This window comes from Aptenodytes patagonicus, chromosome 17 (assembly GCF_965638725.1).
Source record: "Aptenodytes patagonicus chromosome 17, bAptPat1.pri.cur, whole genome shotgun sequence".
NCBI classification, from domain to species: Eukaryota; Metazoa; Chordata; class Aves; order Sphenisciformes; family Spheniscidae; genus Aptenodytes; species Aptenodytes patagonicus.
The window spans coordinates 5,967,556-5,981,302 of record NC_134965.1 but is presented as its reverse complement, the minus strand read 5'-3'; the positions used below and the strand labels follow the sequence as shown (position 1 = coordinate 5,981,302).

At 40.9% G+C, this 13,747-nt stretch overlaps 1 protein-coding gene across 6 annotated transcripts in view; it reads right to left on the bottom strand.

Moving 5' to 3' along the window:
* Positions 1-2: 2 nt before the first annotated feature.
* The window catches only part of RFFL (ring finger and FYVE like domain containing E3 ubiquitin protein ligase), a 36,224-nt gene continuing 22,479 nt past the window's right edge, over positions 3-13,747 (bottom strand). For all 6 annotated transcript variants that reach the window (XM_076354669.1, XM_076354671.1, XM_076354670.1 and 3 more), the window contains 6 exons: positions 12,743-12,933; positions 7,294-7,698; positions 5,285-5,368; positions 4,694-4,901; positions 3,346-3,369; positions 3-2,762 (listed from right to left, as the gene is read on the bottom strand). In XM_076354669.1, coding sequence (XP_076210784.1) covers positions 2,581-2,762; positions 3,346-3,369; positions 4,694-4,901; positions 5,285-5,368; positions 7,294-7,698; positions 12,743-12,928 — 1,089 coding nt within the window. In that variant the 5' untranslated portion in view covers positions 12,929-12,933 and the 3' untranslated portion in view covers positions 3-2,580. The remainder of the gene's footprint in view (positions 2,763-3,345; positions 3,370-4,693; positions 4,902-5,284; positions 5,369-7,293; positions 7,699-12,742; positions 12,934-13,747) is intronic.

Below are 13,747 nucleotides of genomic sequence, written 5' to 3'. Positions count from 1 at the left end.
GGTTACCTAAATCACATTTCAACTTTATTATAAAATTATAAACCAAACTTCTGTACCAAAACTAGTAAGTTTAACCATCATAGTACCAAGAGGATTTACTAGAGAATAACAGGTCATTTCAAGTAGAATATTAACTTTTAAAATATTTAAACTATGTACAGTGTACATAAAGCACATAAATATTTCCATTTACTTTATTAGTTCAGATCATTATATTCCTTTGGATCATTAATCAGTTTCCTCCAGATTTTGATTTTCCTTTAAAAACAACTCAATCATATCCATAGTAGAGAATCCATTTTTGCAAGAGAAACACTGTAGTCAGGAAAAAAAAAAGGAAAAAAAAAAAGAGAAAGTCCTCCCTTCAGAAAGCACGTTTCAGAGTCATATGGTGGGTATATCTTCTCATTCCTAAAATTTCAGGCATTGATCTGCAACTTGATTTATCTGCTGTAGAAAATAAGCCTACCCTCTACAAGTAAAAGTACATCTGTCCACAGGGGAATAATCTTCCTGCTAAATTCCCCCAGCCCTGAGTTTATTGAAAGATACAACAACATGAATTTTCACAGTGAATTTACTAAATGAGGCTGTTCAACACTGTATGTGTTATTCCTGTACCTCTCAAAGAGGTCCCTGTGAACCTCTTGAAGAGTAAATACAGTTAGTGCTTACCTGCATTTTTTTTTATTTTTTAACATGATGCATTGAATTGTACCAGTACTCTTCTCATGCTGGACACTGTTGAACTGTAAGCCAAAGATTAGAGAACAACCCAAACAGGGAAAGAGGTAAAACTCAGAATTTTTAGTTCAATAAACCTCAGCAGCTCTTGCATTTTTGTGGAGTTCAGAGACCACCTCAATAGTGCAGAGGTTCTGCTACCTACCGAGTGGCAGATTTCTTCATCTTAAGTGCTTTTTTGATTACAACTTGCAGAGTAGAGACCCTCCACTCCATGCCAGTTGAGAAGTGAGTTGCTACTCATGCAATATTCCATGTTAAAGATTACACAAGTTTAATTTGCTGTTAACATGTATTACCACTTATTGCAAAAGTAGATGGCTTTGGTGATTATTTCTGTATCTGCACTTCCACTACTCCAGAAGCTGTAAGTGGACACTTGTTTTTTATGCTGTTCCTCTGCTGGCAGCCATGTGGAGATTCAGTTTGAGCACTAAATGATCACACACACACCCCCATAAAGGGGAAAGCTAGACAGGAAAAAACCTGCAGCAGAAGGTACTCAACTTCACAAATGACTTGAAATGAGCGTACAGTCTCATGGTAGCTGAAAAACTTAAGGCATCAAGATTCTGAAACTTAGCTGAGTTACCAGCCAAATGGACTGAATGCTTGCAGGCCAGTTACAATTTTCTCTAGCAAGGCTTCCAAATGAACATGCTGGTCATAAGGATAGCTGCAAGGGCTTGCAATTGTCTCAGATCAGACCACAGCACCTCCTATCCACCCTCACAAGCAGAAAGAGTACAAAATAAATTGGTTTTGATAAGCAGTCTGAATGCAACAGGACTGTAAAATTGAGCAGAGGGGATGATAGGGGGGAAGCTGATTAGTAAACAGAAGCATCTGCAGTGATGCTCACTCATCTTACTGATTCAAGGGAGATAAAGCTTGCTTTCTTTCATGTCTCCCCTCTAAGAAGTCACCTGTACTTAAATATGATTGTGTAACAATGAAATCCTCACTACTATTAGCTGTATGTTTTCCTCACTAAACCCTCTAAAAGACAAGCCTTAGATTCATAGCTCCTTAACCAGGTGAAGTCAGTTCAGTTTTAGAACAATTGCTGGCATATACTGTAAGGAAGCCTGTGAAGTCAAAGGAATCAACAACAGTCAGACTGGAAATCTCCCTCTCCCTGGCATGTAAACAGAAAACTACCACCACACAAGGTAAGGCTGTATGTTTCACAGAGTCTCACTCCCCTTACATTTTTCAATAATACAAAGTCCATCTTCAAATAAAATTACACATTTTTCCACAATTGCACTAGGCTAGAATTATGCTTATTCTGAATATGGAAATCAGAGGCTGGCTGCCTGTCCTGCAAGCATAAGAATTTAACATTAAATTAAAAAAAAAAAAAATTAACAAGCACAGTAAAATTTTAATCTTTGAAAATAAAGTCGTTGCTGGGTGTATAGCCTAAGCAGCAAAACAAACGTCACTTTTTGAGACCCCGGTCCACTTTTGTTTATTATTCAGGGGAAGACATGAAGCCTCTGAATCTGATCTTTGTGGTGGAAAGCCAAGCATCCATCTATGCCCAACGCTAGTGGATCAAGTTATTCTAGGATGCAGGTTGTTAATGATGTCTGTGTCTGCTGCTGGCAACAGGCTCCAAGGAGTCCAGGCACTGTGGTGTAAAGCACTATAGTGGGAAGAGCACAGCCAGGCACGGCTTGAGCAAGAGCAACTTTCCCCAGGCTTCATCCTTCCCTCACTTCCAGCTTCCAGTGGGGTCCATATGCTAATCTCTGACCTATCTAGCGATTTTGACCATTTCTCTAACAGCAGATGAGGCTTTAAGGCATCGCCAGTCTTCCTTACACACACCTAGGACTTAAAGACGTGGACAGCCCTTATCACGTACTGCCTGCATATGGGACATTCGCTCATCCGCTTCCCACACTTGGTGCAGGTGACCATGTGGCCGCATTCTAGCAGGACGCAGTCAATGGGTGCATCCATGCAGATTTTGCAGAGGTTGTCCTCCGTGCCAGGGAGCCCAGCACCACCTGAGTAAACAAGAGACCACAGTTTGCATGAGACAAAGAGGTATGTCGGTTTTGTGCCATCTGTGAGTTGGCTTTATCAAAGGGCTTCCCTAATGTACTTTTATACACTGAAGGTCTGGAAAAAAATTCCCTTTGCGTCTACACTGATGAGGATATATCTGCTCCATCAACTGGCAAGGAGCAGAAAGTTTTATCTTTTACACAGTAATTTCTGTGTGATGAAAACAGAAATACCACTGAGAATCTTAGCAATGAGGCAAAGGAAGCAACATTGGTCTCTTCTTCCAGGTAACAAGTGATAGGACGAGAGGAAACGGCCTCAAGTTGCGCCAGGGGAGGTTTAGGTTGGATATTAGGAAAAATTTCTCCACCGAAAGAGTTGTCAAGCACTGGAACAGGCTGCCCAGGGAAGTGGCTGAGTCACCATCCCTGGGGGTATTTAAAAGACGTGTAGACGTGGCGCTTAGGGACATGGTTCAGCGGTGGGCTTGGCAGTGTTAGGTTGATCTAAGATCTTAAGATCTCCATGATCTTAAGGGTCTTTTCCAACCTAAATGATTCTATGATTAAGACTATCACTCACCAGTTTGATCGTCAGTGTCGGAAACTGCAACATAAGAAGAGAAAGTTATTTGGTGAGAATAAGAGAAGCTGGAAAAAAAATTTACTCAAGCAATATTATTAAGCAGGAGATGAAAGCCTTGAAGGGAGATTACTAAACCAAAACTGCTTTTTGCTGATCCCCATGCAGAGGTTCAAGCTGAATCTCTGATCAGGATAGGTTGTTCAACTGGCAAGAAACTTCCTCTTTTACTGAGCTTACACAATAGCTAAGACTTCACAAAGATAAGCAACTATCTAAAGTGATGTCTCAATTTTTAAGACAGCCTTGGAATTTATGCAGTGTTTGCCTTCCGAGAACTACACTTTCAGTAGCCCCTTGTGCCAGTTTCTTTGGTGTTACACAATCTCACCGATATTGTTGAGCACAGCTGAGACACATGCACAGGCAACAGAGAAAAGGATAAATTCTGTCAAAAGCACAAGATACAATGAAAGAAGAATGTAAAACCGAAGTGGTTGTCTTAAATCTTTTGTCATTCATAGAGGGCAAAGCTTAGAGAGATGTGTTTAAGAAAACAACGCTACTTTGGACAGCACTGAGAAACAAACCTATCTATGAAATCAAAGTGTTAAAATATGTTTCTCTCTTGTAAATAATTTACAAGTATTTGTCTTTTTTAACTAATCACCTAGAATTGCAAACTGGCACATAGTTGACTGAAAGTCAAGTCAGATACATTCTCTATGCACCTCTATCACACCACTATCCCCTCATCAGTCACCTGTGCAGGCCCAGCAGGAGCAGGTAGTGCACAAGAGGAACGCTCTTGTGATCGAGAGGACAGAGTCAAACCACAGATAACCACAACTGTTCAGCAGTGCGAGCCACTGTCACTGAGCACATGCCCGCTCTGAATTGCCCGGCTGCTTTTTGGTGGCATTTTCCTGCTAGAGCAGGGCATCTTCCTGCTGGCTTTGCCAGTTACCGTGAGTCAATAGGTAAGAGCTCACCCCAGTGCTTAGTTATCCGTCTACAGTCGTGGATCAGCTGTTCTGCGGGTGATGCAGTGACCAGTGCACCTGCCACAGCTATACAGAATCCCAAGATGAAGGGCGCACAGTTCTCATTTGTTCCTACTACAGGGACATCGCTCTCCAGCGCTACCATAATGCTCTCCTCTTAAACAAGTACAAGTAGTGGTGAACAGAGTTTAGCTACTTTCACTCTAACATGCATATCAGAAACACTCCCTCCATTCTCCTCACTTGCACAGAACAGAAATGTAAGATAAGTTCTATTCCCTTCTGCAACTGTCCGTAGAAAGGGAGAACCTGGAGAACAGGTACATGCTTGCTAAGTTTCTTACCTAGATGTTGAAGGTCTTTCTCTTTATAAAGACGAGTCACCCTCTCTAGCAGCTCCCACTTTTCACAGCAGCCTTTGTAGTTGACAAAGTTGCGAGCAAGAATTTCCTTCAGCTGTCGCACAGAGAGCGCATTGATGTCTCCGATGCTTGTTAGATCAGAGAGAGAAGCCTTCCTCCCCTGCACCAGGTTATCTTCTGAGTCAGTAGACTGAAAGGGAACAAAGATGGAGTGATTCTTGCCCTCAACACCTAGCAATACAATTTAAATCAACTTTCAACACGTGCACTAGCAGGAATTCATGTTTGGATGTACATATAACTCTGATTACTCTGTAAATTCCTCCATCTATCAGAAACACAAGTCCTAGGATGGAAATAAATAATTTCTATTATTATAGTGTCCAAGTGACACCAGTTTTTTCTATATGTGGAGGATAAGATGATGCTAAAGAAAGGGGTTGATTGGGTCTGCCGGTGGTCAGCCTGAATTACTGTTTAGCCACCCATTTCTCTGCAGTAATGATTCTGTGGTGTCAGATACAGCCTAGAAAACTTGGTATTCCTTGTCATCTAATTCCAGGACACACAAACCTGTGTCTCCTCCTCTGTTGGTGCTTCTGCTGCATTCTCAACTCCTGTCATACCGACTTGGCTTGGAGGCACATAACCATTTGCCTAGAAGAAGAAATAAAGCTTTCACCAACAGCGTATCTCCGTGTGTCCGAAGGGAAATAAGCTCGATAGTTCAGCACAACTGCAAACCCTGCCCACTGGAAGGACGAACTGCGGCACAAGGTAAAAGCGAGGCACGCTCGCCGAAGGCATTTCCTGTGCAGCACTTACAAAAACAAACTTTAAACAAGTGAATCTTTTTGAAACTGAAGTGCAGCATCTGACCCTTTAAAGCCCCACTTTATTTAAACCCTGATAGAGTACTTGTACAGTAAGATCCCACATGATGTTCTTGTGAGGCTGGATCAGGAGGAGACCAATTTTATACACGTGTGTGTATATATATATATATATATATGCAATCCTTCACTGAAGTGTTGCAGTGTGACATGGTGTGGTATCACAGCTCTGATGGCACATCGGCTATCAGTGCAAGGCTCTGTATAAGACTCCTCTGTAACACAGCTCAAAGCCTACAGGTCATCTTCAAAGTAACCATACAGAAACACCTCCTCAGGTGGGTTCTGGACTGGACAAACAGGAGATACTAAGTGAAAGACCAGCAGCAACAGAGCTGGAGAATGAGAAGGGGCAGTTGCTTTGAGCGCTTAATAAAATGAAAGGAGCTGCAGTGCAATTCTAGCCTACTTGCCTTCAGCGGCTGTCATTCCCCTCTGTGGTTTCCCTACTGACAAAGGAGACTGTAATGTTACCATCCTACTTATCTAAGTGGTGAGTTGTTAATGTTTACAAAGCAAAAGAACAACAATAATGATGATGAAAGAGCCTGAACTGTAGCAGGATGTCATACAAGTAGAGACAAGAAGCTGAAATGTATCATGGGGCAGAAAGGGAAGACAACAGAGCTGAATTTGCTGGTAAAAATTGGAATGGCAATATCCAGAAAACCAGAGACTGAAAAGTCCTTTTAATGATTTGTAAAAAATGTCCTCCCAGGAAAACTCTTCTTTTGTACTAGATATGTCTGCTGAGGAAGGAGAAGGTACATGCACTTTCACAGCTCTGGGCCACAGGGAACTAAATACACCTATTAACTTCCTAATAGGACTACGAGCAAATGTCAAACACTGAGTAAACTTCCCATACCAGAAAGCAGAAAGACAAACAAAGCAAAGTCAATAAAAAATAATTAAGCTCAAATGCCCCTGACAAGGTTCATGAGAACTGCAGGGTTCATCATAAACTGAAGACTTAACAACAGACTCGGGTTTTGTCTTCTACTGATCTGAGTGCAGAAGACTCCAAAAACGCCGCCCATCTCACAATCATCTTTCCCATCAGTTTCAGTTCCAAAATTGCTTTAAACCATGCTTGCTGTCTTGCACACAAATTAAAGAACAATAACAACCATTTCATCTAACCCCTACATACAGCTGTCAGAAAGTTGTCAACATCAACACACAAGACAGACCTGTGCGCCAACACAGACATCAAGTACCAAAGGAACCAGTCACAGGAGTATCTAGCAGCAATGGCAAGCGTGGACCAGAGCACCAGAGAAAACACATCTCAAAACAGTGATGATGTTCTCAGAGTGAATGTTCAATTAAATTCCACTAGTATAGAAAGGGAACAGCACATCAAAGTTGGTGACAGCAAGTCACAGTTTTACACAGCAAGGCAGTGTAAAATAACTCATCTTACTTTCCTAACTATTCTGTGAGAAAGTGTGAAGTCCTCACTTCAAAATTAGAAACAAACCTGAGAAGAGCATGTGTGAAATGCAACTGAAGTATTTTGTCATCTGTTCTAAACAGAAGCCCTTCTTGTTTTTTAAGCAGGCATCTTTAACATAGAACTTTTTTGGCACATTATCTACTTGGAAAACCTCATGCAACACCTTAGCAGTTAATCCAAAAATAGAGATGAATGAGTTTGCAAAAGATGCTTCTGGCTAGAGACTGTACCTGTTGATGTTCCTGAGCTAGTGAATTTGAGATGGGATCTGCAGACACTGGAGACGCATCATGTGAGGTAGAAGATGCTATGCCGGTTGGTGGGAGAATCACAAAGTCTTGCTGTCCAGAGGTACTACTATTAAATGGATTTGTTCTTATCTGATCTTCCTGGGTAATGACAGGCTGCTGGCCAAGGATCAGAAATACCAGGTCCTCCTTTTCACGACACAACTCTGTAGAAATCTCACGGAGTGCCAAATAGTCTCGCAGATCCTTCACCTTCATCTTTATCAACTCTTCCCGCTGAAAAGCTGTGGCTCGGAAACGCTGGCATAGATGGCAGAGAAGGGGACCACCTTCAGGCTGGTTTGAGCAGGACGTACAAAAATTCTTCTTACAGTCCAAGCAGATGTGCTGTTAAAGAGAAGGGAACAGAATCAAACCGATCCACCATGACCTGCAACAGAGGTGCATGACGACCGCAGGCAGTGCTCCCCTACCATCTGGAAGCCAAAGTACGTAGTAGCCTCTGTTAAAGCACACAAAACCTTCTAATTTATGAAGAAGTGCCAAGTGTGTTACTCATATTCCTAGATGAGAAAAAGGATTGATCCCATGAGCAGATCACTAGATCTCTCCATGAGGCAGCAGACTTTCAAGTAAATTACAGCTAGTTGTGCATTGCTTTATAAAACAATGAAATATTGCTCTGTGCATTAAGAAAGCTCTAGCATTGGAGGGAACTACTTAAAAACTTTTCTCTATTTTATAAATTTAATACTTATTTAAGTAAGTATTGGAGTGACCTCCCCCCCCGCCCTTTTTTTCCCCTCCAATTTGCTGCAATCACTAAATGAATCTTTTTTTCATCGTAAGAGGAAAAGGAAACAGCAAGGCTTACAGTCTCTGACAGACATCAAAGAATTCAATATTTATTTATGCAACAAAAATAGCCAGCTTATTTTGAAAATAATATGCACACTGTGTGCCAGTTAGGTGCTAGACAGAAAGTGTTGGAAGTTTTGGAAATATTAGGCCCCAGATGTTTAAAAACTTTACAGATTGAATTCTGTTGTTTAATGTTTATATTTTATACTGTTCTGGTCTTGTCACTCAGGGCTCGATTTTCAGAAGTTCCAAGCACTCACAGTCCGTGTTGACTTCTGCAGAAACTTGACTGTTCAACACTTTGGAAAGTCAAATTCTACATTTTCCAATAGGAATAGCAGCAGAACAGCCACATTACGCGCCTTTTAAAAAAGTCCTGAGGGAAGAAAGAACTGGTTTCAGTGCTGGTTAAAAATGCTAATTCACAGTCTCAGAGAAGACAAGTATCTCTATGAAATCCTGACATCGACCCTTCAGAGCTATGCAAGGAAAAATACACATGCAGAGTTGGAGAAGCAACAAACTCAGAGACAAAAAAAATTGCTTCATTAATTGCTTCTAGTGATTAAAGAACATTTTTAACTTCACAGTTCAAAGAAAGCAGATGTTTCTCATGTTTTAAAAGGTGTAAATACACTACTTGCTTACATAAGCACCTTCTGATCCCCTTTACAGCCTGGCAGCCCCCTTGCCCCACACACACCCTTACAATTATAATCAACAGACTTCTCATTTAGACCCTGTAATAGGCTTGTGATGACAGTTAGTGGAAAGAATCCTGATTTCCTGCCTAAGCATTTTAAGACATGAAAAGTTCTACCACAGAGAGAATCTCTGGTCATGCAAACTTGAAACCTCATCTCAAAATTGCTGTTTGGGGGCCTGCCAAGTAAAAGTGACTTTCATCAATCACAAAGCAAGACAGGAAGGGCAATCTCCACATACCATCCAGTTTTCAGAAATTTTCCTTCACTTGGTCATTATAAAAAACATTAGTATGTAACTGGCTTTTTTTGACCCTACAATTGCAGAAGCAATCCAGTTTCTTGGGAAGTTTTCAGGGCAGAGACAGGAACTACTGGTTGTGCATGTGTCTAAAGCAGGGGAACAAACACTCCACAAAGGCAGAGTAATGGAAAATAACCCCGTTGACAACACTTTCCCTCTCTCGATCACCCATCTCTGACAGGGGAGCAATCAGAAGAACTGGCGGGGTGGGGGGCGAACCACAAAAAAACTGCTTTACTCTGGCAGAGGGAAGCCTCCCCCGTGCTCTGCAGGCTGCCAAACTGGCTCCAAAAGGAACCGCTTGTATGGCCAGGGACCTTCCAGCCAGAAAACCCCTACTTCAGTGCTTACATGTTTAGGTATCACGTAAGCGAGCACAGTACAAGGGCTGCATTATCCAACATGTTTTTTGCAAGCAATTAACAGTAATAACACGAGTCTGCCTTAGTTATCAAATGATACATTTGAGAAGTCAAAATAAAACCGGGCATGTCTCTGGCTTATCAGTTCACCGCTAGGATTCATCTTCAGAGAAAAAAAAAATTCCCCAGGCTGTATCTGAGCATCAAGTATTTAAACACGCACAGAAGCTGTTTGCCACATCTCAGTGTTAAGCAGCTTTTACAGCTTTGATATATTTGTTGAACTCTGACTGAAAGAGCCATGATTGAAGACACTGTTCTCTTCAGAACGATTAGTTTCAAATGTTGCTGTAAATTAAACCCTGTTACTAAAAGGTCAGACCACTTCTGAATGATGCTTACTAACTGGCAGCACAATCACAGGACGGTCAAACAGAAGTGAAATACTGTAAATCAGAAGCCTGTCCAGAATGGAAGCTGTTCCTGGTTGTTTGCTCTAACAGCTAGTCTCCCAGAGATACCAGGATGGGGCTTTGATACACTTGGCTCTTCTCCGCATGCAGGGTAAAATGAAGAAATGCCAACATTCAAGCTTTCACTACGGCTACTGTCGTTCACTTGGGGTTTTTTTTTAATCTTACACTCTAGCTTGCCAGGAGCTTTTTCTGTAAGTATGCAAAGAAAAGCATCTTCCTGAAAATGTCAGCCAATTTAAGGCACTGAAATCAGAAAATGGGGGAGGAAGGAATAACATTCTGACGTATCCACCAAGAATGCCTGCCGTAGCTTTCTATCAGCAGAGAGGGAAATGAAGAATGCTTGTTTTAAATTTGAAAGATTTTGTGGAATCAGTTTGCTACAGAAAACCAAGATCAAAAAAGTCATCTAAGAGAAGTAAAACACCAAAAAACCTCAGAGATTTTTGCTACCATGATTAAATTTTACATCCTTTAAAGATGCTCCAACAGTTAAAAGCATCTTATAAATACATGCTCCATTCAAACCTCCCCTACCCTAATCCTTTTAGTAGGTGCCATGTTATATGAAAATTAAAATACAATTATGATAAAAGATCAAGTACTTAAGATACCATCATTCTGCTTTTTTTTGGGTGGGCGGGGGGTGTTTGTTTGGATGGGTTTTTTTAAAAACAATCTATGTTATCCTTATGGTCACCAGTGTGGAAGGAATTAATTTTTATCTGTTGTATTTCAGTATAAACATTAACTGGACACTAAAGTTCAAAGTACTGCCTCTCTTGGGACAAAATGCAGAGTTTTTGGTGCTCTCGTTGCAGCAAAGTGAGATTTCATACACTTCTTGGTCCGCATCAACAGAATTAAAGAATTAACATGGCTTACAGACACGTCAGTGTTTTACCAGTTATGTACTCAGTTCTTTATCTCAAATTCTCTTCTGGCAACCAAGGCCCGATGGATGACCTCGCAGACCTTCCTGCAGCTGTTGAAGCTTTGCCACCCGTAGCCATCTAGCTCAAGTCAGTCCCTGAGATTACTGCTCAGTAGTTGTGGTGGCAGAAGGAAGGTGGAAGGAAGGTTTAGGAGCCCCCGTTCACAATACAGAATATAAACCTCAAATTCATTTTCATTAATAGTCTGCACTGAATGGGAGCAGCTGAGACACAAGCACACGTTGCACTCTGCTGCCCCAGTTACACTGACAGCCAACTCCAGCAAAAAAACAGGGAAGTCTGCTGGGGGCAGAAATGTCTTAAATTACTTTAGCAGATCCTCTACAATTTGCACACCAGAGCTTTACCTAGCCCCAATCAGTCAGTGTGTTTTCGCATATCTGGAGCGGTACTGATGACTCTTATACAAGAGACTGCTTTAAAGACAGCTTATATTAGAACATATGTTTTAGAAGATACCAGGAAAAATGGGACCATGGTTCTAGCACTGCTACTGTATAGTTGATACTTAACTGCATGAATTGTCTTCAAGAGCAGAATCGTCTACATCCACTATTTGCTACTATGCAGAAGAGTAAGCGCTGGATTCAGAATAATTCTTTCCCCAAGTGTTCGCGAAGATACGTCGCATTAATGAGGACAACATTAAAGACAACACTATGTGGAGTCATGTGCAGTGACTGCACCATTCCCACCTGACCCAGAATCTGCCTACTGTCAGAAATCTAAGCATACTGACATACCCAAAGTGTATTAACATACATACCCAACCCCCAAAATATATTCCCAAAATTCAAATTTGTAGTGATCTCTGGAGCAATAACACTTCTCAGTGCAAAAAAACATAAACATCCCCATTGTTCTGCGAGTAGAAAGCAACAGCTCTGCCAAGGCTTACCATTTCTTAGATATGTGCCAGCATGCACGAATAAAAAGGTGCAAGAAAGACCAATTTATTAATTTCCCCATCTAATCTAAAAGGGCTGTAATTTTTAAGTTCTCACATTATTAAGTTCAGTAACATGCTATATATAAGACACTTAAGCTATACAGATTGGACTCTGAACAACTTTCCTCACTAAAACATTTTTCAAGCAGCATTATAGGAACCACCATGCCCAAATAACGTCCCAGACAGGGTTTGCTGTCTAATTAAAAATCTTGTGGCAACAATTATTTTGGCATCTATATCCGCACAAATGAAGTTTACAAACAAGATTAAATGGATTTGGTCTTTTTTTCTTTGGCATCAAGCTTCAGCAATTCAACACACACCCTCAATAAACTTATATGGCTTTTTAGTTGAGCAACAATAGTTTGGAAGAGAGATACGTACATCATCTTCTACTGAAAGCACAAATGGATTACTAAACTTCTCGCCACAACTTTTTTTTTTTTAAAGGACATTAGTGTTTTTAAATAACAAATTTAAAAACTCGTGTTCAAGTTAATGCTCCTTTAAATGATTATAAGCAGTTTGGCTTGCTTCTTTCAGCGCCTGGGAAAGCCAAGTCTACGGAAGGTTAACTACCACATTTCCAGTCATCTTCAACTACATCTGCTAATTGCGAAAGAATGACTAAAGACACAGAAGCAAAGGCAAGCTGTCTTTTCCCATACCGTATGTCCTCAACTCGGAGGCCTCTGACGTGCACCCGTTTCTCTTCAAATTGGCTTTTCATAATTAAATGAAAGTCAGATGGCATATTGCAGTCAAACTGAACACTCCCCTAAATCAGCGGCGCCAGAGAAGACGTTTGCGACTCACCTTCCTAGAGGAGTTGTCGAAGTGCACACCACAGGCTTTGCAGCTCTGTTCAGAAGCAGTGGGAGACGGGTAGGAGCTGTACCCAGGGTTGGAATAGGCTTGGGCTCTGGCTCCCTGCTGCGGCTGCGGCTGCATCTCTTCGGGTGAGCCATCCAGACAAAGCCAATTACAACAGCTTGCCCACATAGTAACTGAAAGTGGAAAAGATACACGTTAGAAATGACACGGGAAAATCTGTCAGCTAAAGTGAGAACAAAGCATAAAATGCATATTTAAATTTCCCACCAGCAATTCATTTCTGACAGCGTGTTTGTAAGTTTTGATCTTTCCTCTAACTTACAAGCACATGCAAAAACCACACACCCAGTCCAGCATGGTACGCCTTTCCTGAGAAAGGACAAATAAAGTTCAGGATAGTTATTACTGGAATTTCTTAGAGTTAAGAGATTACAACAAAGATAAGATAAATTTTATGTTCCAGTTTGCTGTACAAGACTATGATCAAGTTGGCTGTAACAGGCTGTCTCTATTCCACGTAACCCGTAATACACTGACTTTGTTTTTTGTGCATTGGGAAAAGCAAACAGAAGCTCAAATTATGTCTCATATATTATTTAAACAAAATCAGCAGTAAGATCATAGATGCCTATTCTTCAATTTTATTCTAAATCCCTCTACAGATTTACAGCTACAAATCTAAAAAGACAAAATAAAAGACAAGGACAGTGGAGCCACTGATTTAACATATGCCAGTTCTCAACTGAATTTGCAGCATTACAAGGCTAAATCATCACACAGCAAGTAAATGTCAGTAACTTAAGAAAAATCAAATATTAGCTTCTGGTAACTTGGGAAAACAATTGTATCTGAGACACAATTGCTTGTGCAGGTTTTTTGCAAGCCAAATAATTTTTTTATATATATATATACACACACACACTCTTACCTAAAATTCTAACAGTCCAGAGCAAAATGCACAGTTTTGGAGCCTTCTAAGACCACCCA